Source organism: Mytilus californianus, unplaced genomic scaffold, assembly GCF_021869535.1.
Source record: "Mytilus californianus isolate M0D057914Y unplaced genomic scaffold, xbMytCali1.0.p SCAF_29, whole genome shotgun sequence".
NCBI lineage: Eukaryota > Metazoa > Mollusca > Bivalvia > Mytilida > Mytilidae > Mytilus > Mytilus californianus.
The window spans coordinates 1,416,378-1,441,821 of NW_026262678.1; the positions used below are offsets into that span (position 1 = coordinate 1,416,378).

At 34.5% G+C, this 25,444-nt stretch overlaps 2 protein-coding genes across 4 annotated transcripts in view; one reads left to right on the forward strand and one right to left on the reverse strand.

Moving 5' to 3' along the window:
* Positions 1-1,931: 1,931 nt before the first annotated feature.
* The window catches only part of LOC127732869 (cytochrome P450 3A29-like), a 206,215-nt gene continuing 182,702 nt past the window's right edge, over positions 1,932-25,444 (forward strand). The window contains exons 1-10 of the mRNA XM_052242052.1: positions 1,932-2,027; positions 3,424-3,540; positions 4,815-4,903; positions 5,608-5,753; positions 6,834-6,961; positions 7,641-7,752; positions 10,866-11,023; positions 11,407-11,495; positions 13,220-13,357; positions 13,741-13,903. Coding sequence (XP_052098012.1) covers positions 1,992-2,027; positions 3,424-3,540; positions 4,815-4,903; positions 5,608-5,753; positions 6,834-6,961; positions 7,641-7,752; positions 10,866-11,023; positions 11,407-11,495; positions 13,220-13,357; positions 13,741-13,903 — 1,176 coding nt within the window. The 5' untranslated portion in view covers positions 1,932-1,991. The remainder of the gene's footprint in view (positions 2,028-3,423; positions 3,541-4,814; positions 4,904-5,607; positions 5,754-6,833; positions 6,962-7,640; positions 7,753-10,865; positions 11,024-11,406; positions 11,496-13,219; positions 13,358-13,740; positions 13,904-25,444) is intronic.
* The window catches only part of LOC127732872 (alpha-N-acetylgalactosaminidase-like), a 193,892-nt gene continuing 185,863 nt past the window's right edge, over positions 17,416-25,444 (reverse strand). For all 3 annotated transcript variants that reach the window (XM_052242058.1, XM_052242057.1, XM_052242055.1), the window contains exons 3-9: positions 24,798-24,972; positions 23,536-23,710; positions 22,790-22,884; positions 21,217-21,378; positions 20,202-20,399; positions 19,159-19,254; positions 17,416-17,893 (exon numbers count right to left, since the gene is read on the reverse strand). In XM_052242058.1, the coding sequence (XP_052098018.1) occupies positions 17,732-17,893; positions 19,159-19,254; positions 20,202-20,399; positions 21,217-21,378; positions 22,790-22,884; positions 23,536-23,710; positions 24,798-24,972 (1,063 nt within the window). In that variant the 3' untranslated portion in view covers positions 17,416-17,731. The remainder of the gene's footprint in view (positions 17,894-19,158; positions 19,255-20,201; positions 20,400-21,216; positions 21,379-22,789; positions 22,885-23,535; positions 23,711-24,797; positions 24,973-25,444) is intronic.

Consider the following 25,444-nt stretch of genomic DNA (forward strand, 5'->3'; position numbering starts at 1 on the left):
ATCTGCACGGCCCGGCTAACTCTAATTAACCCGAACGACGTAGGAATTCGGGTTAAAGGGTCATCCCGACCGTGCAGATTAAATGATGTATACCGATTTGATTGGCCAATAACTATATGCCATCAATTTACGTGAACATTTTGGAAATATGCGGACGATATTCCGCAATCCACGGCTCCTAGGAAAGTTTCTTGTAGGATAAAGAAAGGGGGGGAAATACGCTTTTTATGTAGTTAAAATTTGGTAAGTATTAGATTATTAACTTTTTTCATATTTAGGCTTCTTCCTAAATTGTAAAATTTTTTTTTACATTATTTGGAGAATGGCGATTTAATAGTACAACTTTAGTTCCGTTTGGTTACTTTTAAATCGGGGTATGAAAAATCATAACTAAAATGGTTATTGTGTATAGATTAATTGTCTTTCTTTACTTCAATAATATGCTTAGAGGAAGATGGACCGATGAGAGATGTACAAAGGCACTTGTTTCTATCCATGGGAAGGTCTACTCTCCATATGTAATACATATAAATAGTCGACCTTCCCACGTGGAGATGTACCTAAATTAAAAAATATTAAGTAAACAGAAAATAAATGTTCACCTATCAATCTTTAACTTCCCCCCCCCCCCCCCCCCCCCTCCAATTTTTTTTTCTACTGTGTTAATTTTTGAAGACATGTCGCACCTAAACAAAATCTGATTGATCTGCAGCTTATCCCCCCCCCCCCCCCCACCCCCCCACCCCAACCGCTGTTTTGATACAAACTTAAATATGATCCTCATTAAATTCGATCCCAAAATAGTCACTTAAAAGGCATACATATCTAAATAGTCGTAATAAATTCCATTGAGCACGAAACTAATCCAAATCAGATTTTATTTATTTGGATATTCTAAAATACATTTCTTTTTTGGCAGAAATTACAAAAAAATAATTATTATCTGGTTTGAATGTGAAACATTGATTTCAGATTTACATTGTACACAAAATATTATAAAATATTTTATGTCCCACCCTTTGATTGGAAAACATTATGTTTAAGCATAAAATTGTCAAAAAATGTTTTAGTCTCGCTACACTCGGTGATATCTTTTGAATTTTAAGGAATTACACCCCTTTCAAAATCCAGGGTCCGCCCCTAAAGGTAAGAGTACATTTGAACTGTGCAGTATATCTGAGGTAGTTTATGCACATCTTTGCCGTGCATTATCCAGAGTATAGCACAGTTAGAACAAAGTGATTTTACCCATGTCATGTGTTAATAATCTTTATAGCACTCTATATGCCACTGATTCATAATATTTAAGGCTATCACACAATGTGGCCTAAGAGAGAGCTACTCGATAGGGTTTATGGTTTTCTTGTTTAAAATAATGCAGATATCTTACTTTAATGCTTAGATAGAAATCGATTATGCATTGAAAGAAAAATGATTAGTGTTGTCTTTACAGAAGTTCTTACCGCATGTGTCAAACATTACGTGCTTGTTTGATTTGTACTGATATTGTTTTTTTTTATCCTGCAATCGACCTCTCTACTATACTAATACAGGTGTACAGATTACGCTAACGTACTGTATACCAGACGGATACAGTCTCCTGGCGTCCTGCTTTTGTTGCGAGCGAACGGTTATGTCAAATTAATGTTTACGTTACAGGTCAATTTTGGGTCCTCATCGCGGTCCGCGTTTAAGTCATGTCGATTTCTTTCAAAAACAAATTGAAACGATTGGGATGGAAAAAAATGTACAAAATTCTTTGCAGGATAAAGACAATAACGTTATAGTGTCTTTAAATATCAGCTGTATTTGTACTCGGCTCGAAACAGGAGTAATAGCTCGCTTAAGCTCGCATTACACCTGTTTCTTAGCCTCGTACAAATACAGATGATATTTAAAGACACTATACAGTTATTTTCTATTTATTTAGGATATATCAAGGCCTGGTGCCAACGTTAGTGATCTCTGACCCAGAAACAATAAAGGAAGTTATGGTTAAAGATTTCTCTAATTGCCCTAACAGACGTGTAAGTATGAATGAATGTAGTTTGTTAATTTACAGCGCGTTTGAAAATACTATTTGAAGTCAATCATCTTACTAAAGATCAATTTAAAAAGATTGGTCTCTTCTATCGTCGTTCTTACAGAGATATTGAACTGAAATCATACAATACGATTTGATTGGTGCATATTTCATTATAACTGTCGAACAATATAAACTCATCAGTATATCTAAAAAATGTATGTCGCTAGACACAGATTGTTCTCTTCCGTCTTCGTTCTTCACTGAGAGATAGAACCAACATCTGCCTTAATTGGTGCATAAAATTATGTTGTTATAACTATCGAACAGTAGAAACTTGTCAGTATAAATACCAAATATAACAGGACAGCTACCATAACATGTATCCAACATACATTTTATATTAAGTGCTCTTTGAAATAAATTGCTAAACAATACCATTAAAATTTAAACGCGATAGTTACACCTTTATTGATTCACATACGCATTCCCTTATATTATATACATCTTACATGTATCATGAAATACTTCTTTTAAACTGAGTTTAACTGCGTATTGTTGTGTGTTTTTTTTATTCTACATTGACTAGAGGTAAAGGGGGAGGGTTGTGATCTCTCAAAACATGTTTAACCCGCCGCATTTTTGCGCCTGTCCCAAGTCAGGAGCCTCTGTCTTTGTGGCCTTTGTTAGTCGTGTATGTTTTTTTTTAATTTTAGTTCATTTATATGTTTTGGAGTTAAGTATGACGTCCATTTTCACTGAACAAGTACACATTTTTATTTAGGGGCCAGCTGAGGCGCACCTCCGGATGCGGGATTTCTCGCTGCGTTGAAGACCAATTGGTGGCCTTCGGCTGTTATCTGCTCTTAGGTCGGGTTGTTGTCTCTTTGACATATTCCCTATTTCCATTCTCAATTTTATTCAATACTTTCTTTTAATTATTCGGGTACGCTAGTTACATGAACGTGTAAATATTTAGTTACATGTAAGGTTGGAAGTTTTCCTTTTAACATCCGATGGAGTAGATATTTCTTTACCTACCAAAGCACCTGAGTGTCAGTCCACGATTCTTAGTTGCATTACCTTTTAAAAGGTTTCTTTATTACAATAGCGTTTTGTGGACTGAAGTTATTTTTGTACTTTGCTTGCTCTTTTATGAGGGTGTGGATGGGGGTTAACAGAATAGAGAATAATGGGCAAAATATATTAAGAATAGAGAAAATGGACCATAACAAAAGAATAGAGAATAATGAGGTGTTAAAATATAATGAAAAGAGAATAATGGGAACAAAAAGTTAAAAGAAGAGAGAAAAATGGCAGAAAAATTTAAAGAATATAGAAATGCTGGACCCCCATTCAGAACCTTTTTCATAATTCCTCGTAAAAATATCTTATTACAGAATGTTCTTGCGTCCAGAAATGAACTGAAACACTCATTGATAAATCTACGAGACGATCATTGGAGGTTTATTAGAAATACATTACTTCCTACGTTTTCCTCTGGCAAGATGAGAGCGGTATGTACAATCTGGATGCTTTATTGTTGTTTCTATAATTGCTTGTTGTTTTTTAGCCGATGAACTACGTGTTTATATTGTAATCATCTGTACATATCACGTATGTTCAGGTCCATTTCAGCCATGATATTACTATGTAACTATAAACATTTGTCCATAACACGTATGTTAACGTCCATTGCAGCTAAACACTCTCAGCACAATAGTTACTTCCGAGCAGGAATACATTATGACCGTGTAACTATAAACATTTGTCCATACCACGTATGTTCACGTCCATTACAGCCATTGACACACTCTCACCACACTAGTTAGCTCCGAGCAGGAATAGATTATGACTGTGTAACTATAATTATCTTACCTCCTATACATTTCTAGGAATATGATTGGTTAAAAGCAACCGCGTGGAGACCGTGTATATTCCATATTAGGTTAGTAGGGAGTCGGGGCTTATTTCAATACACCATTAGTAGTGGTGTAACGTCCCTTTATAAAACAACACGATGTTGAACAATCTTTTTAGGTTTCAACAGACAATGCAATCAGGATGATGAACGATTGAAATAAATTAATAAAACACATTTTAAGCTAACAAGTTGTTATTTTTGGCATTTGTTTTTGTGGAGACCAATGGAAGTAGGTTCTTAATACTAACGATATTGAAGAGTTGATCACTTTTGTATGCCCCTAGTCTAAATACCACATGTTAAGATAGTTGGTAAGATAAATTCGTTACATAGTGTTCCATATGAAATTTACTGACCCCATATATATCGTATTTTGTCACTAGCATACTATGTAACTAATAACATTTCTCCATATCCCGTATGTGCACGTTCATTGCAGCCAAACAGACACCCTATCAGCACAATAGTTACTTCCGAGCTGGAAAACATTGTGACTGTGTGTAAATATAAACATTTGTCCATATCACGTATGTTCACGTCCATTGCAGCCAAACAGACAACCTCTCAGTACAATAGTAACCTCTGAGCAGGAATACATTATGACTGTGTAACTATAAATATGTGTCCATACCACAAATGTTAACGTGCATTGCAGCCAAGCAGACACCCTCTCAGCACTATAGTTATCTCCGAGCAGGAATGCATTATGACTATGCTACTATAATTTCCAATATGTCTTAGCAAATTCGAGGTAGGGCCTAACTGGGGTTATAACCATCTTTTCCTCACCAAAGCAAATCCTCGGTTCGGTGTTTAACATGACTTTCATGATTATAAGTTATCAAGAATAAAACATTATATTTTCAGCTGAACTCTATCTTTAAACGTTCATATGAATCATTACTGGAAAACCTGAAACCGAAAGCAAAGGCCGGAGAACCAATAGAATTCAAACAGTAAGGAATGTATTATTTTTTCAAAAGGTAAAACAGCACAACAGTTGCCAAATGTTGCTATGAAAAAATACAATAGTTTATGTTGCTACAACTACTAATACAACTTCCATCATTACAACAACTTCTGTTATACTACTATGAGGGACTGGGAGGAGTTTACACTATAATAAGCAAAAAGTGCAAAATAAAGGGGGAAAAAATAGAGAAAAACAGACTAGAAATACAAAGAAATAGAAAATAATTGGGTGCTTAAATATTAAGAAGAGAGAACAAAATGGCAAAAAATCTAAAATGGCTTAAAACATTGAAGAATACAGAATTGAAGGACCCCCACCCAGACCCTATACCTTAACTTCACAGAAATAACACCAGTGATCCCTGGTGCTCCGGGAGGTTTAGAAGAATATCCCGCTTCAAATAATTAAATTTGTCGTGATGTGACAACCATTGAAAACAGGATTGAAATGTGGCTTCGACAATTTTGACATATCCGTTGTCATCTATTACACAGCCATTCAATAACGATCAATCAATTCATGATAGCGTCCGTAAAACTTAAGCAGTAACTGATCCTGTAACTAACTTTATCAACTAATTCTTTTTAAATAGCAAGAGTATTGGTCGATCGAGGTTTTAACTAAGCAAAATAATTGGTTAGCCTAAAAAGAAAGTTAGTTTAACGGAGCCTCGTTTTCACTTTTCAGGGTTTTTGGAGCGTATACTATGGATATCATAGCCTCAGCTGGGTTTGGTCTTGACGTAGATTCACAGAAAAATCCAGAGAACAAATTTACCAAATATGCAAAAATGCTGTTCGATTTTAAATTTTCAAGGTTGATTATCTTGATAAGTAAGCCTTTTCTTTAACTATGAATGTACTAGAAAACGGTATTATATACTAACGAGACAGCTATTCAGCGACTATAGACTTTTTTCATATAACCGACTATTGACTCCGGGGGGGATTGGTGTATAGAAAACATAAAGTTGTTAATTTCAACTCCAAATTGTACCGATTTTATTAGTTTGATTTTACTTCTTTAAGTTGCTCTCACTTGGCCGAGTACCCGGATGTCGTACAACAGTTCGGGTACCTGTCGAAAAAATATTTATCTTACTGTTAGAACATGTAGCGAAACTTAACGGATACATACAAATAGTTGCTATATAAAGTTGAGATCAGATTAAACATTATCAATGGTATTTTTAAAACACAATGTATTATAACATTGTATTTGCCAATTGTACGACTGTAAAATTGTTTTGTGTCAAGATGCAAAATCAAATGTATTAAAAGGAGTGGCAAAGATACCAAAGGGATATCAAAACTCATATTTCGAAAACAAACTGACAATGCCATGGCAAAAAAAAACGAAAAACGACGAAATGACAAACAACAGTACACAAAACACAACATTGAAAACTGAAGACTGAGCAATACGAAAACCGCGGGTAATCGCAGGTGCTGTGGAAGGGTATGCAGATCCTGTTCCACCAATGGAACCCGTCATGTTGTTTATTTAAGAACAAACAATGTGCACGTTGAGAAGCAATGTTGAGGGCAGTTTCTGATACTAGTTTTAACCTTTTGAGACTATGTGCTAATAATAACTTAGTATCTACAGCCTTCGTGATAAACCTTTGAGTCCACAAGCTCGAAGCTCAGTTTTTTGAAAATTTTAGTTGGATTCTGTTGGCTTGCAGAGAAGAATTTTACAAGCCTGAATGCAACTATACAAGCCAATGCCGTAGGACTTGTGGTTAAGCGTAAAGACTGTATCTAAACACCTTGATAAAATAAAGACGGATATTTTTTTAGTAAAAGAAACTATTGGAATTTCTGCACTATTATGACTTCCACGCACGTTGATTTTTAGTATTTAATTTCCATTTATTTCATATAGTATCTTAAGCAAATCATCTTTTGTAGTGGCCTTTCCAAGTGTTGACATCATCTTCAACTGGTTTAACATATCACCGAATAATAACCGTACTGTTATGGACTTTTTCAAATCTGTTGTTAAAACAGCTATTGGTATGCGGAAAGAAACGGACCAGGTTAGGAGTTTTAAAAAAAATAAGTCTAGCATAAACTATAAAAAATTAAAAAAAACCATTACACTTACACATGACAAAAAAATAAAACACTCAGCCCCCCCCCCCCCCCCCCCGTTTCTCTCTAAAAAAAAACAAGAAACAAACAAACAAAAATAAACAAAAACAAACAAAAACAAACTAAAAAACAAGCTTAATTCTGTCCATATTGAATTCCTCACAATTGCAAGTTGAACGGGAAAAATCTTATTATATTGTATGAGTAATGATTAGTAATTATGCATGGACGCCAAAGAAATCAATGCAGCAACGGTTAAGATATATATATGAAAGTTTTGCATTTAAAATATTATATATTTATATATACAATGTATATTTATCCTTAAGTTTCCAATATCTAAAAGCTTAAACTCATTATAGGGAGGAAAACCCTAATTATATGAATTTCCTATTATCTTTCGAATTCTATGCAACATGTGCTCCTGTTTGGCTAGCGAAAAGGGAAGTGAAACTTCTCAAACTTTTCGTCAATTTTGTTTAAAGTTTTCGACTTATAAACTATGGTTACCCTTCAAAACACTTTTTTTTAAATTGTGACACCGGTATAAGTAAAATTTTCTCCGAGTCTGAACTTTATATTCAAACAAAAAAATGTATAATACTTGTGTCTCCATGGTTTCAGAAACCAAAAGATCTGCTGCAGATGATGCTGAATGCGCATAACGACAAAGACGTGAATGACAACGAGGGTGTCCATCAGTATGAAAAGGATCCAGAAAAATGGAAGAAAAGAGGTATGTACAATTCATTTACGATATACAAATACATATATGAAAGTTCGAATTTGTCTTGTTAATGTTTGTTTGTTTGTTTTTTTGTGTGTTTGTTGGACGGGGTAATAATAATTATAAATATTAGAAAAAGTACATTCTAAATTTGATTAACAAAAACGCATATGATTCAACAGGATAGACTTCTTTGTTTGATATTGTTGAATTTTGTTTAACATTTAATCATCGTTAAAATCTTAACATTAAATTACCGTTTAAATTAACGATGATCGTGTTTGGGGGGGGGGTCCTTCATTTCTGTATTCTTTAATTTTTTAGGCCACTTTCCTCTATTCTTTATATTATAGCACCTCATTATTCTCTATTCTTTATTTTTTTGGTCCATTTTTTTGCCCATTATTCTGTATTCTGTATTCCCATCCACACCCTCTTGCCTTTGATAGCTCATTGGCACTCATACTACATCTTATATCTGTTCCGGACCATATGAGTATTTGGACCATACGCGTATGGTCATGACCATACAAGTATTATATTCGTTTGGTTGTTAACGGGCCGGACCATATGAATATGTAGACCATATAGGTATTTTTCTAATAAATTCTAGGTTTCGCAGGAACACACAGCTCATTCTCCGGACAAAAAAACGGCACAAGTTACTTATTAAATTTCTTTATCTTTTACATATATTGTATGCATTTTGGTGTATTTGTTATTTTATCTTACCTAGCGTCAATTAAAAGCGCCTTTTTCCTGGCTGTCGACTTTTTCGTCCGTAAGTGAAACCTCAGGCGTTTGAGATGTACCTTTTTTTTTTAAATTGATCTTTTTTTTAGTTGTTCAAATTATCATTCCAGAAACAAATTTCTTTTAATTTCTACTTATTTTCAATTTAATGATCATGTCTTCTTGCAACTGAATATATACAATCTTAATGTGATTGTAAGATCGTATCAGTAGGTGCAAGAACACATCAAATATCTAAAAACAAATTGAAATTTTAAGAAATTTTATTTTAATAAACACATTATTTCTTGTTTTTAATTAAAAATCACTTGTTTGATTAATCATGTAACATTTATTACCATATGATTGAATACGTCAAAATTTCATTTATGGAACTTATAATTATGCGACACCTTTTCAACGTTAACAATCATGGCATCCGTTAATTACCCGGACCATATGAGTATATACACATATGGTCATGACATACGCGTAAGGTCCAAATACTCCTATGGCCCGGAACATATCTATCTATACTATTAAACGAGAAGACCTCATTTTGTGTGTCGCTTCTCTTCCTTCCACAATAAATACATCATCATGCCTGTGTCCTATAGGTACCTTGCATAGTCGCATTTGTCATCCATTCTAATGATTATTCAGTTTGGGTTATTTGGGGAGAAAAATGAAAATAAAGACGTCCGAATATTGTTTCCGTCATCAGACCGACTTTTAAGTCATAGACAAGACGTCCGGTTTTAAACTTACAAATAATTTTCATAAGTCCTTGGGGACAGGACAATCATTTTCGCGTTTATCTGCATGTATACTATCATTATACTACTATATTATATAGAGACTCTCTATTGATTATAGCAGTGATGGCCGTGGAGAAGAAACTTGAAATTGATAGATAATAGTACATACACTTTATTTATGATATACGTATGTTCATAGTATACAGAAACGCGAAAATAATGGAACTCAACAGAAAAAAAAAATAACGGACTTTTGAAAAAAGAGAGAGGGCTTAAAAATATTGTCCTGTCTCCAAGTACCTATGATTTTTGATATCTTTTCTGAAATTGTCCAGACATAACAGTGGCGGATCCAGAAATTTTCATAAGGGTGGGGAAGGGGGGGGGGGCACTGACTGCTTAAGAGGGGTCCCGCTCCAGTCATGCATCATTGATTCCCTATATAATCAACAAATTTTTCCAACAAAAAGGGGGGGGGGGTGCGGGGTCCGAGCCCCCTGAAAAACCCTCTAAATCCGCCTCTGCATGTAATCTTTTACAAAAATTCATCCAATAACAGTTTACATACTTTCAACCAAGCTCTAAATGACCGCGATTTCGCGGGTGTGTTCTAGTATAATTTAATTTTTGATGTAACGCGTCATCTGATTGGCTGAAAGTGTTTTGTCTATCAGCTCATAGACATAATTTTGTCATGTGACCGTGACGTCACCAACCTTTTTTTTCAAAATTTACTCCTTAAAAACGGAATTTAGAATTAAATTATAAGGAATGACTGTAATAAATTTTCTGTCTATTCGAAATAACCTAAAAATTGTGGTGCACACTTTTAAATAACTCGCTACGCGGGTTATTCAGTATACACAACATTTTTTTATGTTATTTCTTCATAGACAGAAAAAATATTACAGTCATTCCTTAAATAGTATAGATTGTTCTCTCTATTGTACGGTGACAAATATAGTGTCTTATATCTACGTCATTTGTTCTTGGGTTGATAGTCGTCTCATTGGCAAATATACTATATCTTTTTACATATAAAAAAACCTACGAAATGAAGAAAAAAATCGAAAAAGAAACGTCTATCAGTGTTCAAAATATCAAATATACTATTGAATTTGCATTTTTAGAATTTAAAAGACTATGGCACATTGTTTGTACACCAAAACGAAAATAAAGTTACGTTGGTTGAATTTCCATTGTTTTAAAGGTTTTAACTCAATGACAACGTTTTGGCGTACGCTTTTGAAAATATTACCCAGAATGCATTAGATTCTGAACGGCGAACTGTAACGACAGTATAACAATGACTTTCCTTTGACTATACGCAATTGACTTTTGACAGGTTTATTCAGAATGTGCAGATAACACAGAAAAGATACCAATACAACAAATTGTAATAGTCCGTTAAAATTACCAAACTTGATTCACCGGGTTGTTACGAAGGCTACATTTATGGAAATAGGCAAAATGAAGTTTCGACAGATTTAAATAACATTTACAATTTTAAAAGGCTTTCCCAGAATCTAAGATCACGTGGTAAATAGATCAATACTCTTAAACAACAATGGATATCTGATAAGTGCTACTCAATATTCAAAAAATATATTAAGTCTTGTTATCTTATTGCAGGATTAACATTGGATGAAATTACTGGGAACTCCATTTTGTTTTTGTTAGTCGGATATGATACCACTGCCTCCGCACTAACATTTGTATCCTATTGCTTAGCAACAAATCCGGATTGCCAAGAGAAACTAATTAAAGAAAGAGACTCCGTTTTAGGAAAAGTAATACCATCTAATAAATGGTCTTTTTATTATGACATTATTATAGTTTGTTTGGACTCAAGTTAAGCTTTTACACTTTTTTCAGATATTGGAATTTTTTTTTTATTCATATGATACTTAAAATACAATATATTTAATGAATGAACCGAATTAATATGATATAAGCCTTCGAGCAAGAAACCCAGCAAAACATTAAACGAAAAGACATCTTAAAGTCAACGTTTGAAATAAGATGTATGTACCTGCCTCTTATTGAAGGTGAGAAGAAGAAAAACCTAAACACGTCCGCCTCATTTGTAACGTAAAGGTTCTTGAATAAGCCAAATAATATTGAATGGAAATAAAGGTGAGTTGTTACAGTATATCAATATCATATTTTTCAGGATTGTCCAAATTATGACAATATCCAGAAGATGGATTACCTGGATCGGGTATTCAGTGAAACATTGCGCCTATACGCACCAGGAGGAAGGTACGTAATCGGGTATTCAGTGAAACATTGCGCCTATACGCACCAGGAGGAAGGTACGTAAGCGGATATACAGTGACACATTACGCCTATACGTAACAGGAGGAAGGTACGTAATCGGGTATTCAGTGAAACATTGCGCCTTTACGCACCTGGCGGAAGGTACGTAATCGGGTCTTCAGTGAAACATTGCGCCTATACGCACCTGGCGGAAGGTACGTAATCGGGTCTTCAGTGAAACATTGCGCCTATACGCACCAGGAGGAAGGTACGTAAATTCCCTTACAAAGGCCCTCTTGAAAACAACAGGGAATCGACTGTCATAGTTCTCACATGGTACAAGCATGTTCAAATGTAGGTGCTTGAACTAGGTTTTACACCGGTCCCATCCTTCAACTTGCATGCTGAAATAGTCCGTTCCAATAATATATACATCTTTGAGTCTAATTGCCTTTTCAATAAGGATGTTGCTGTGTATTCGTACAGAAAATGTACACGTATCCCACTCACACAATTGGAGGCCATTCAGCAACAAACGCTTTGAATCTAGGTGGACTTAAAAAAATGAATATCCTTGCTTAGTTAGAGCTGAAAATAAACAGCCTTGCATAAGACAGGATAAAAGAATATTATGCAACACAAAATGCAGGAAACAATAGTGTACAAAAGGAAAAATAAATAAACAATCGTTGAAACAGATGAAAAGAAAAAGTCAATTTTCCTGCCCACCCCACGAGAGAATATCAAATGGTAGTCCCCTTATCCAGTCTGCAAAGTTAGTGGAGCTCTTATGGCAAGAGTACAACCATTCATTTATACTGCTAATTTAATTCACTTGATAGAAAAAGTTGTAAAACAAAAAGTTGCAAAAAGTGAAATAACAAAAATACCGAACTCCAAGGAAAATTCAAAATGGAAAATCACTTTTCAAATGCTAAAATCAAAAGCTCAAACACATCAAACGAATGGAAAACAACTCATATTCCTGACTTGGTACAGGCATTCCTCGTGTAGAAAATGCTGGATTAAACCTGGTTTTATAGCTAGCTAAACCTCATACTTGAATGACAGTCGCATAAAATTCCATTATGTTGGCAACAATGTGTGAACAAAACAAATAGTCGTATTAGATAAAAATGTCAAAAATAGGGATTGTGCTATAATCTTAATCACTATAGAAATAAATAACTATTTCAATGAAGAAAAACAAAAAGGCATATATATAGACACTCTATATACAAAGTACATAAACAAAAATGAAAGACAACAACACAAAAAATATCATAGCACAATAACACAATGGCGGGAAACATGTTTTTACACTAGTAATTTTTTGGGGCCCTTTATAGCTTGCTGTTCGATGTGAGCGAATGCACCGTGTTGAAGGCCGTACCTTGACCTATAATGGTTTACTTTTATAAATTGTAACTTGGATGGAGAGTTGTCTCATTGTCACTCATACCACATCTTCCTATATCTATTATGTCCCCGCTGCGACGGGGGCTTCAAGTGTTATACTTGTACGTCCCAAAAGTAGTTTCCGTTCTAACTATAGTTCGGCTCAACCAAATGTTATGAAACGTATACACAATGATTACTACTACAAAACACAGATCAAGTTCGAATTTGGGTTGCGTCACTTGTACTGTTCTTGAGTTATATGTAAGCGGGGCATCATGGACATATATATATAGTTTTCCTAATTTTTCTGTTGTGTTTATTTTTAGAACAGACAGACATGTTGAGAAAGAAATGATTGTTCATGGATATAAAATTCCCAAAAATGCAGAGATAATGATTCCTATACATGCAATTCACAGAGATCCGGAATTCTGGGAGGAACCTGAAAAATTTGACCCTGAAAGGTTAGTGATAGCTATGAATAAAAGTGTAGATACTCTGATAACAAAAAAGAGAATGTTCTGAGTTCTTAATGTTTTACATGGGTGAGGGTATGGATAGGGTTTACAGAATAGAGAATAATGGGCAAAAAGTGCAGAATAAAGGGCTAAACATATAAAGAATAGAGAGAAACAGGACAAAAAATAAAGAAAAGAGAATGATTGGATGTTTAAATATAAAGAATAGAGAAAAATGGGCAAAATGTGTAGAGAAAATTTTTTATAGAATACAGAATTGAAGAAGGACCCCCCATCTAGACCCTCATACATTTGTTTTAACACGAATTCACGTGATAACAAAATGCTTGTTTAATGATAAAGTAAGTCAAACACAACATATCTTTCAGATTTACACCAGAAAACAAAGCAAAGAGGCACCCTTACTGTTATTTACCGTTTGGCCATGGACCTCGAAGCTGTATTGGCATACGTCTGGCACAGGTAGAAGCCAAATATGCACTAGTGTACATACTGCAACATTACAGGTTCAAAACATGCGAAGAAACGGAGGTAAATAAATGATTAATTTGAGGAGGGGGGGGGGGGTCATTTTAGAACTTTATGTTGTTTTTTTTTATTATATTATAAAAGGTGAAATGCTTAAATTGTTTGCAATTCAGCTGAAAATATATGTTGGTTCATAAGCGGTGTAATTAATTTATTCCGACTATTATTATTGAGTCCCCGCTCCAAGACCAGTTACCTAAAGCTTGGTACACAAAATATACCAAGGTACCTCTAACCCGAATAATACAGTCGTTATATTCTGCTGCTCAACAATGGCTGCATTTACCTCGTGTTGGAGAAAATCGGACACGGAGAGAGATTGAACTATTCAAGTTAATGTACCTCACACTTCTGAATGTAGTATTTATCACGTTTATGTGACCATTTGTGTATGACATACCTGTCCATGAGATATTTGTTTTTAACATTTTGAGTGTAAAATAAAGAAATTTAACTTAAGAGTCCATCATGGATCTGAACGGGAAAATGAAATACCATGGCTGAAACAAACTATACTAGTTTCTTAGTTAACAAACTTCTCTGCCTTCTTCAATAGTTTTTGTTTTACAGGAGTGAATAATACTTTCAAAAATACTTAAGATATTATATGTTACCCGAAGTTGAGGGGCCTGATGGGTTATTTTCGTTCTTCGTGATCGGCGCATTTTCGCTATCGTGATCCGTTTTTCTAGATTTTTTTTTTTATATTTTCGTGATCCGTGATCATGGAAATTTATTTTCTGTGAATCGTGATTGACAAAAAAATCAACTCGTGAATCGTGATGAGACCCCCCCATCAGGCCCCTCCAAGTTATCTTTTATCTAAATTACTGTGGATTAATTATTCTTCGTGGGATACCACTTTTTTGTGGATATCGTGACTACAAGTTACCCATGAATTTAAATGCTAGTTTGCAGACTTTGGCAAAACCATGAAATCAAATCATACACGAAAATCTACAAAAATTGCTATCCAAAGAAAAGATGAATCTGCTTTATATGGAAAATTGTAGGTTATCTTTCGGTTTTTTGTTTATTTCAGATTCCCATACAACTGACGAAAGGCAGAATTACAAAACCCGCGAATGGCATGAAACTGAAACTGGAAAGTCGAGTGTAGCAAAAAACTAACTGCATACGATATAACTTGAGAGGATTGTGTGTCATTATACAAAGATTTTGAGACAGTATTTTAGCATTACCTTCGTTTTAATTAACAACTGTACGTAGTATTGCTGGATTAAAGTTTGCATAGTAAAAATATTCTCATCTTAGAATTTCTGTGTAAATTCTCAACAAGAAGCTGTCAGAGCGACAGCATACTGGATTTTTTAACATTTGCGTCCTGGCATTTTTAAATTATACCACAAGGACCATGACTCCTGAACGCTAAAGTGAAAATTTCATATTAAAATTTGAAAAGCTTTGGTTGAACGATTCATGAGTTAATGCACGGACACGACTGGAAAGACCGGCTTTCAATCTTTCAAGAACCATAACTCCTAAACGGTGAAAGTGAAAATCGTCAATATTGAACTTGACCTCCATTTTGTCATCAGTAACAACATATTAAAATTTGAAAAGATTTGGTTGAACGGTTCATGAGTATATTCACGGACACTGTTTGGCAGCCGCCCGCCCACCCGCCGTACATTCCCAAATCAATAACCGATATTTCCTTCGGAAAGTCGGTTAAAAACTGTGTTAAATTTAAACGATCGTTGTCTTTTTGTTCGTGTGGTTGGCATATTTATTCTTTTTTGTATTTAGCTGAATTTTGTCTCTGAATGACCATAGATCTGTCGCAGAATAGCATTTTAACGTCAAGAAACAATGAATTTTAAATTTTGTTTTATATTTCTGCAAGCAAAAGAACTCTTTTTTAAAAAGATGTTTCGAAGCCATATGTGTGTGAAAAAGTTGGTTTTTAATGGAAACTTTTAATGACCATTTACATGCATTATTGCACATTTAGGACTGAAATAAGGTTATTTGTTCCCAACATAAGTGATATAAAACTAGAGGCTCTATAGAGCCTGTGTCGGTCTCCTAAGTCTATGTGCATCTTCAACATTGTAGACTACTGTTTACAGTTTCTACCTATCTTATTATAATTGTCCAAAACACAAAAGAGGGTAACAAAATATCACCATTTAAGCGCTATCACTCCTATCTACTAACTTATTCGGTAGAAATTACCTGATTGAAGATCTTATCTGGCAGATAATTTTAGTTATTTAAAGTTGTTATTCATCTTGCATAGTTTTCAAGATAATAGGCAAACACGACAAAAATTGGTAAAAATCCTCCATTTTCGCTGAACTAGTACATTTTTGTTTAGGGTCCAGCTGAAGCCCACCTACGGATGCCGAATTTTCTCGCTGTGTTGAAGACCCATTGGTGTCCTTGAGCTGTTTTTCTGCTCTTTGGTTGGGTTGTTGTCTCTTTGACACGTTCCCTGTTTTCATTCTTAATTTATAAGAGAGCAATAACCAGTTAGAATTCGACCATAAGACTTATTTGTAGATCCTGCTCATCACTATTGTAGCTTTTAAGATGTGACGCAAAATGGCAAAAAAAGAGATAAAATTCGTCATTAAAGGGCAATAACTCTAATAAGAAGTCTGCCTAATTTGAAGATCTTGTCTTGCTGATCATTTTTGCAGTTTAAAGTTTCTCTCTGTCTATTATAGTTTTTAAGAAAATAGGCAAAAATGGACAAAAAAGTAGTAAAATTCGTCCTTATAGGGCAATAACCCCTATAAGAAGTCGTCTGACAGTTTTGACTAAAAGAGAAAATAGGTAGACCTCAACATTCTGAACATTTCTGCCCCCGTCAGATTTTCTCTATTCATTTCAAAATAATAGACAAAACTTACATTTACCCCTATGTTCTATCTTTAGTCATGTCGGCAATCTTGGTTGGCAGGTGAGGTCATCGGACACATTTTTTAAACTAGATGCCCCTATGATGATTGTGGCCAAGTTTGCTTAAATTTGGCTCGGTAGTTTCAGAGGAGATGATCTTTGTTAAAGTTAAAGGACGACAAACGACGACGACAAATGACGGACGCCAAGTGAGCTTCGGGCCAAGTGAACTAAAAAGTAAAAAGGAATTTCATCTTTATCACATAGTCCTTTATATGCAAAATGACAGTTAAAATATAACACTTTAAAATCACTTCAGAAAAAGAAATGTACTCAAATAAAATCATATATAGTTGTATCTAATAAATCAAACGGAAACTAATTTTGAGACGTACGGACGGACAGACAGAGGTAAAACTTAATACTCCGCTGCGGCAGGGGCATAAAAAAGTATTCAACACTAAAATCAGATTTAACAGAGAATCAAAGAAATTGTAATCATTCCATATGTTTTATCTACTGATCTATATGACCAAGACAAGCTATTGTAAAGCCCGTCAGGGTTTTGATTTCAATTAGACATACACCCTGGAAGCTCCTTTGTACTTGTTATTATATTCATATTCAATGATAAAATGATAAAGCAATTATAGTGTTTTGTATACAGTTTAATACAAAATCATGCTAAAAAGAAAAACAAAAATTAGAATGTATATCATAAACAATTGACATCGCTTACATGCTAACAACTTACTCTTCAAATGCAATAACCTAAACAACAAAAAATCACATGCACAGAATCAACCGCACAATTTGACAAAAGATTCATACTTTATTTTCTGATCTTTTCTCCATTCTGACATATATAAGTTCTTTCACTATTCAAGCAGAAGTGTGTGTTCATTGTCCTTTTCTCATTCATACATATGGCTTTCATTCTATAATTGTTTCTCATCTTTGCTCTCAAAGTGGAGAAGCTGATCCAAAGAATACTCCTGATGGCACAACTGTGACGTTCAGATATTGCTGAGGTTTAAATGATCCTACAACACCTCCTGTAAATACCTCCGTGATGCTATATCCACCAGGACTTGTTAGTCCGAGGTCTGAACATAATACCTTTACCTGAAAGGAAATGCAATGCGACATTACAGTTTTCATAGTCATGCATACGTTATAGAGAGAACAAGTGTGTACATTCAGTTGTCATGCATAAGAGTTCTCACACCAAAATGACCATTTTTTTCTTAGTTATGTTTCTCTTTTTTCGTGTTATATAATTCAGTAATCTCTGCATTTTGAATAATGATGTGATAGCATCAAGAATTTGAAAAAAAGCAGTCAAATTTCAACCCCTTCAATAGCAGCTCCTATTTCGTAAAGTTAGTGCTACAGTATAAGGGAGCTACCATTTGATTTTTATGGGGCTAGGATGAAACATTTTGTCCTGCATTTTTTTTTAGTTGTAATCTCTGTCCTGCCTTTTTATTTTTCACTCTATTCGGTCCTGCCTTTTTTTTAAAAGTTTATCCTGACTTTTTTTTACCTAAATTGTCATCCTGACTTTTTTTTTGCAAGTGTCTCATCATGCCTTTTTTTTTACTCAAAACTCCTGTCCTGCCTAATTTTTTCAAATTTCATCCTAGCCCCCCCCCCCCCCCCCCCCATAAAAATCAAATGGTAGCTCCCTAAGATCATCTTTACCTTTAGATACCTTGGCTGAAAAGATGCTGTATATATATATTTACTTTGTATGCAAACACTACTTTTAAATTGCCACAGAGAAATTGAAAGTTCACAACAATGAATGAAAATCGAAACAATTTCTTTTGTTTTCAATTCAAGATCTTTTTAAATCTTCAATTGTGAAGCATCTGTAATACTATTAAATATAAAGGTGTTTGTATGGAATTGGGGTTAGAATTCTAAACATTTGATAACCATATATTGCGACTTCTAATTTGAAATGTTTTATTGATGGTTTGATTTGTCCTCCAATTATCAACGTTTGTTAGCATGATTATTTCTTTGGTCCTAACAATAATATAAATGTTCTCTTACATTACACACATATTAATATTATGTATAGGAGAGCGTAGAACGATACCACACGGACAAATTAAAAAAGAAAAATGATCAAAGACCAACAATAGTATACAAAACACACCATAGAAAACTAAAGACTGAGCAACACGAACCCCACCAAAAACTGGGGTTGATCTCAGGTGCTCCTGGAGAGTATGCAGATCCTGATCCACATTATATATGTTTGAAGTGTAAACAAATATAAGATTCAAAACCGATGCATTTCAAGCTAGATTTGATTACTTTATCCAATCTACTATTGACCCATTTATCTACCTAGTCTATCATTCGTGAAGTTTACTTACTTTAGCTCCTGCGCCTCCTTCCCCAGTATTCAGAATGCTTATAGCCATTGATCCTTTGGGCATAATAGGTCGTGTCCATACTTGTATATCTTTTGTCTACAAATATTCATATATGAAAATAAGAAGATGTGGTATGATTTGCCATAAAGCATGTCAATAAAAAAACAAACACAATACGATTTAAAGGAGATGCTGGGTAAACATCAATGAGGCAGCAATCCAGGGATACAGAAAAACCAAAATGTGTATTTTGTTTGGTAGAATCGTTTTACCACTTAACGTCTTTTGGGTTTTAAAATCATTAAACTTTCCCATGGTTGTATTTATGTATCTATTAAAGGCAATAGGCACCCATTAAATCTTTTTAAATCTTTGACACGTTGAACCAGTGCAAACTTCTTTAATATGACATTGTATACTTTCTAAAAAAATTTTATGAAAAATGTGGATATTGATTTTACTATTAAAACGATTATTCTATCATCATTGACATTCTTGTAGGAGGGTGTGGATGGGGATTTACAGAATAGAGAATAATTGGCAAAAAATATAAAGAATAGAGAAAAATGTACCAAAAAAATAAAGAATAGAGAATAATGAGGTGCTAAAATATAATGAATACAGAATAATGGGCAAAAAGTATAAAGAATAGAGAAAAATTACCTAAAAAATTAAAGAATACAGAAATGAAGACCCCCCTCCCCTTCATCCAGACCCTCTTGTAGACAACATGCGCTCCAAGACACCATTGATACTGACGAAAGTGGTGATATGCTATAGGATAATTTAAATTGAGATCAGTTCTTGTATACAAAACATATAATTTTTCTAAATACTACAGTTTCTACACCAAGAGTAGATTAACTTAACTTAACTAATCTTTCGGAATTTTGGGTCCTCAATACTCTTCAACTTCGTACATTATTTGGCCTTTTTAACGTTTTTGATTATAGCGTCACTGATGAGTCTTTTGTAGACCAAACGCACGTCTGGCGTACAAAATATTAAGCCACGTATCTATGAGTTTATTGTGTTACACTTACTTTTAATATTCTTTTGCCTTGTATTCCCATAGGATCCTGATTTATCTTAAGGACATTTTTATTTAGTAGTAATGCTTTAGATTGAGGATCAATTTGTCTCAGATCGTTTGACATCATCAGTGGAGCTGCCATGACTGCCCACAGCGCCATCTGTGATTTCTGTTGTTCATAGCTTAGTCCGAAGTCACCAACAATTATCTGAATAAGAATGTCGTCTTTTGATTGAAACCGATCAACAAATATATAAGAATGTTTACGTTTTATCCCCTCTTATCTTCAAACACGATTTGAAGTTTTTTTTGTATCCTTCATGTATTCCACTCCCGAGTACACTAACAACACAACTAAAGCAACTAGATGTAACAATGGGAGGCCTACGACAAGGAAAAGGCTTCTATATCTTAGTAAGTTTGGTAAGACAGCCCCATGCACCGTTTTGAGCGGAAATTCTTGCTAAATATATATTGTTTGATGTGTCACTGCATTACATCATTTTCTTGATAATATCTACTTCTACAATTGTCTTCAAAATGTTCTAGTTGTCTTTATAAATTAATCAATTAAAGCTACACACGCTGTTCACTATATGTGTTTTGCTAATTATTGAAGACCGTACGGTGGGCTATAGTTGCTAACATCAGAGTCATATAATACAATATCTGCTTTTATCCACTTCATTTAGATTACGGAGAATTGTTAGGTCTCATTAACAATCATATCACATCTCCTTATATTGATATTAATCATCTTTAAAAAAGTATAAAAAAAAATACAGAACTCCGAGGCAAATTCAAAAAGGGCAAGTCCATAAAAACTGACAAAAACGTTATCAATCAACGGAACAAGTGCAACAATTTTCTTCCATATTCCTGACTTGGTACAGGAGTTCTCCGAAAAATATGGTGGGTTTAACCTGGTTTTATAGCTATCTAAACCTCCCACTTGTATGGCAGTTGTTTATAGTTCTGTTATGTTGACAAAATTGGGTGAGCGAAAATTGGATTATTAAACTTACCATATCTGGGTCATTGAAATTCCCTGGTCCAGCGTATGAACTAAAGCTACCATTATCGTTTCCATAGAAATCTATTATTCCTTTCACACTATCCCATGAATCCTGGATGTCGGCATAATTTCTCCAGATGTTACAACTGTTAGCAATTGATTTGTAATTTGGCTTAAATAAATTATGAAATTAAAAACATTAAAGTTACAGATGAAAAAATATTGTAATAATGTTGAACATACTTGCAATTCTGATCGACTGTTTAATTATTAACATGTCAAATTGTAGATTCTTTTACAAAAACAGTATTTAATTTTGTTCAATTTTCACTAACATATTTTTAATTTGATACCAGTTACAGTCGGGTAAATTTTAACAAAATTTTAACTTTATTCATGAGAGTCAGTTAACAGATCTTGTGATATATCAAAGTAAAAGCAATTGCATTTAAGAGAGGCGAAAGATATCAAAGGGACGTTCAAACTCATTAGTAAAAAAAGCTGACAAAGCTATGGCAAATAAACTGTTGACACAGAGATATGTCTCCACTGTCGGCATAAAATTCAGAAAAAGACAATCTGATTGACAGCAACAGTCCTAATTAATTCAAAGTCGCTGGACTATGAACTAGAGGGCAGGGCTTCGAAATGATTAACAAACTGAGATGTTCAGACAGTAATGTGATTTTATAGAAATATCGTTGTCTATTGTAAGTAGTTCCTATTGAACTAACTTAAGCAGCAAACTAAACATTAAAAATTTCTAATTAATTCAAAGTCACTGGACCATGACCTAGGAGACAGGGCCTAAAAAAAGTCGTCAAACTGATATGTACTGATAGTAATGCAACTTCATACAAAATATCATTGATCTATCACAAGTAGTTCCTATCAAACTAACTTAAACAGAAAACTTAACAACTGTTGACACCGGTGACGTAGTCTTGTCTTCCACGACTTTCGTCGTAAGCGAGACAAAAACAAAAAGAGATTAAAGACAAACAACAGTATACAAAACACAACATAGAAAACTAAAGACTGAACAAAACGAACCTCACCAAAAACCGGGGGTGATCTCCGGTGCTCCGGAAGGGTAAGCAGATCCTGCTCCACATGCAACACCCGTCGTGTTATACTTGTTAAATACGTTGATAAGTTATATCAAGTGATTAAGGATCACATAAAGGGGGATGGGTAATTGACTCTTCTCTAACCATAAGACTTCACAAAATTAATAAACCATCGTTCAGGTTAATGTTCTTACCCTGAAACTTGATGGAATGTGAACATTTGAAATAGAGACACGTTTTTCATGACAAAGGATAGACAAGACTACTACTAGTATATATAATACAAACATTGAAACAAATAAAAAGCACAAGGAGAAACACTGATTTTAAACAAAACTAGGGTGATCTTATGTGCTTGTTGTGCATGTGCATGTTGGAGCTGTACAAATATGTTTTCATTTGCATTGTATCATTTGTGTTTATTTACATCTCTAAAATGCCTTTTCTTTCCACTTATTATCACAAAACACCCAAAGGCTCTTCTAATACTGTAACTATTTCGTTAACACTTACAATTGTGCCGCTAAAAACTACATAGGCTGGCCAGCTACAAGAATATAACATTGGTCGTCCAGTCTTATTCAGATAAAACTCCATAATAGGGTAACCTGAAACAGAAGGTTAAGTTACGTGCATTCAACATTGGTTCCTTGTTTACTTAAGACCAGTGGCAAATATTACATGTTCTTTCACAATAAAACAGGATTTCTATAGGTTCTGCAAAGTTAAATGCTCGTGATGAAGCGCTGTAAATTCGGATTGCCAGTGGAAAAATAGAGAACTGTTCTCTTGGGTATGGGGCAGGATGTTGGCCTGTATTTTAATCCAATTTGAATGATGATTTATTTATTAAATTATTTTTCAAATTGGATCACCCGTTAATGAGTTAATCTTGGTTACTTTTAAATGCAGGATCGTGGAACTGTTTGAACAGTGCACCTCTTAGGTCATAACAACATTGGTATTCCCCTTTTAAACATTAGATGCGTTAATCCATGCATAAATCCAGATATTTCAGTCAACAAGGTGAAAACATCTTTTTTGATGTTACTTACTTTTTCATTCTTTAAGTTTGGCATCCAATGCACCTCTTCTAAACATTTGAAAGCCAGGGATGCAAATATACGCAGAAACCCCAAAGCCATGAAAAAATGGGACCTTAAAATAGTCAAATTCAAGGAAGATCAGTTTTGCCACAGGGGATTGGAACCTTTAAAATTCATTATTTATGCATTTCCCCAGAATTGGCTGATACGAACCATCTTTCATATCCTCAATTCCACTATAACAGCCATCTAACTTTAGACTATCTACGCCCCAGTCTGCAAATGTCTGAGCGTCCAGCTCCATATAGAATTTACTTCCTGGGTAGCCTCCACACGTGTGGGTTCCAAAGTCTTCGTAGATACCAAGCTTTAATCCTTTATTGTGAACCTGAATACATACACACCCATTTAATTTTAGAACTTGGTTTTTCCAAATGAAAATTGAATGCGTGCCCTTTTAAACTTGGTACCTTCTTTGTTTTTTTCTTCAATTCAACAGATTTGAAGAGTACACATGGAGTATGCAGCTAAGTTTGAGCTTTTGCTCCTGGTTGACGGCCTAACTGGGAGAAAAACATACATGTAAAACAAACACCATCCCTTAGCTTGCAGTTGGTATATCAATTACGTTACAGATTTTGTGTCAACAAGTTCCTGAACATACCCTCCCCACCCCCTTTCCCCTTCCCCCGTTTTAGTGAGGTTCGTGGTGCTCAGTCTGTATTTTCCTATGTAGTGTTTTGTAGACTGTTGTTAGTCATGTTTTTTTTGTTTTTACCATGATGTGTCGGTTTATCATTGTCCTGTCATGAATTGTGACTGTCCCTTTTGTATCACGTGCCTCATCAGTTTATGCTATTTGACAGTCTAAAGGTATTTTGACATACTGTTTTTAGCAAATAAATTTCAAGTAAATTTAAATGTATGCATCTTTTTTTTTTTTTGCAAAATAGATTTCTAACACGAATGGTTACAACGTTCAGCCCTTCAAGTTCTGGGGCACATCAGGTAATCATTTTTTGTTGTTATTTGGTGGGCTCGAATTGCTAGATTTTTCATTTTTTGTATAATGTATTATAGGAACTTTTTTGTCTTCTCTCATCATTTCTTTACGTCACGCGGTCATGTCCGTTTTTCATCCTGTTATATTTTATGATTATCCCCTTGATAACTTCTGTCCCGTTTTATACACATATCAAGACGTTATAACAAATTATAGCTGCATGCTTTAATACTAGTAACATTAAATAGCTGAACTGTAGCTCAGTTACTGAAGAGAATACGCAAAACTCCTTCATGATACAATATATTGGCCACACTGACGAGAATGGTCTTAACACAAGGCCATTAATCTCACTGCAGACTTAAATTCTTCTGATTAAATTTTGCTTGAATCAACAGTAAAGTTAAGACTAAAACATTTGTAAGCTGTATGGATTTATTCGACTATAAGCTTTTTTATTGATATAACTTACATAATCTGCCAAAAATTTAATTCCACGAGGAAACCGTTTTGGGTCTGCCACCAACCTCCCATCGGAACCTCTCTCCATAGCCATCCAACAATCATCAATATTGACATATTGATAGCCAGCAGCAAGGTAGCCATCTTGTTCCATACGATCTGCCATTTGCATGTACAATTTTTCGCTAAAGAGAACATATTATTTACATATAATTGGTGTTTGCTTTGGTTGATCAATCAATTGATTTTCCTTATGTCCAGCAGCAAATATCTCATGCGTATTGCCTAGCAGCACATATCATTTTTAAAGACTTTGGTTAGATTCAGTTAGGTATCGCGCCCACGGCATCTTGCATTAAATTGATAAATTGTTGTTTGATTTACGTCCAGTGGCAAATATTTCATGCATATTCAAGACAAGAACAAGTGAATACTATACACAATACATGTATATGCAATAGGTAGGTAGGCGCTGTAATAGGGGTCGTCTGGGGTGAAGGACTGGGAATTGTGATTGTCATTAGAAAATGAGGATATATTGGATAGGAACAGAAAGTTTGCCTTGCAAAAAGTCACCTATAGACCACTCACAAAGTTGTTGCAACTGTTCTAAACGTGTAGAGAGCGTGGCACTTTTTCTACACGAGCCATCGGATT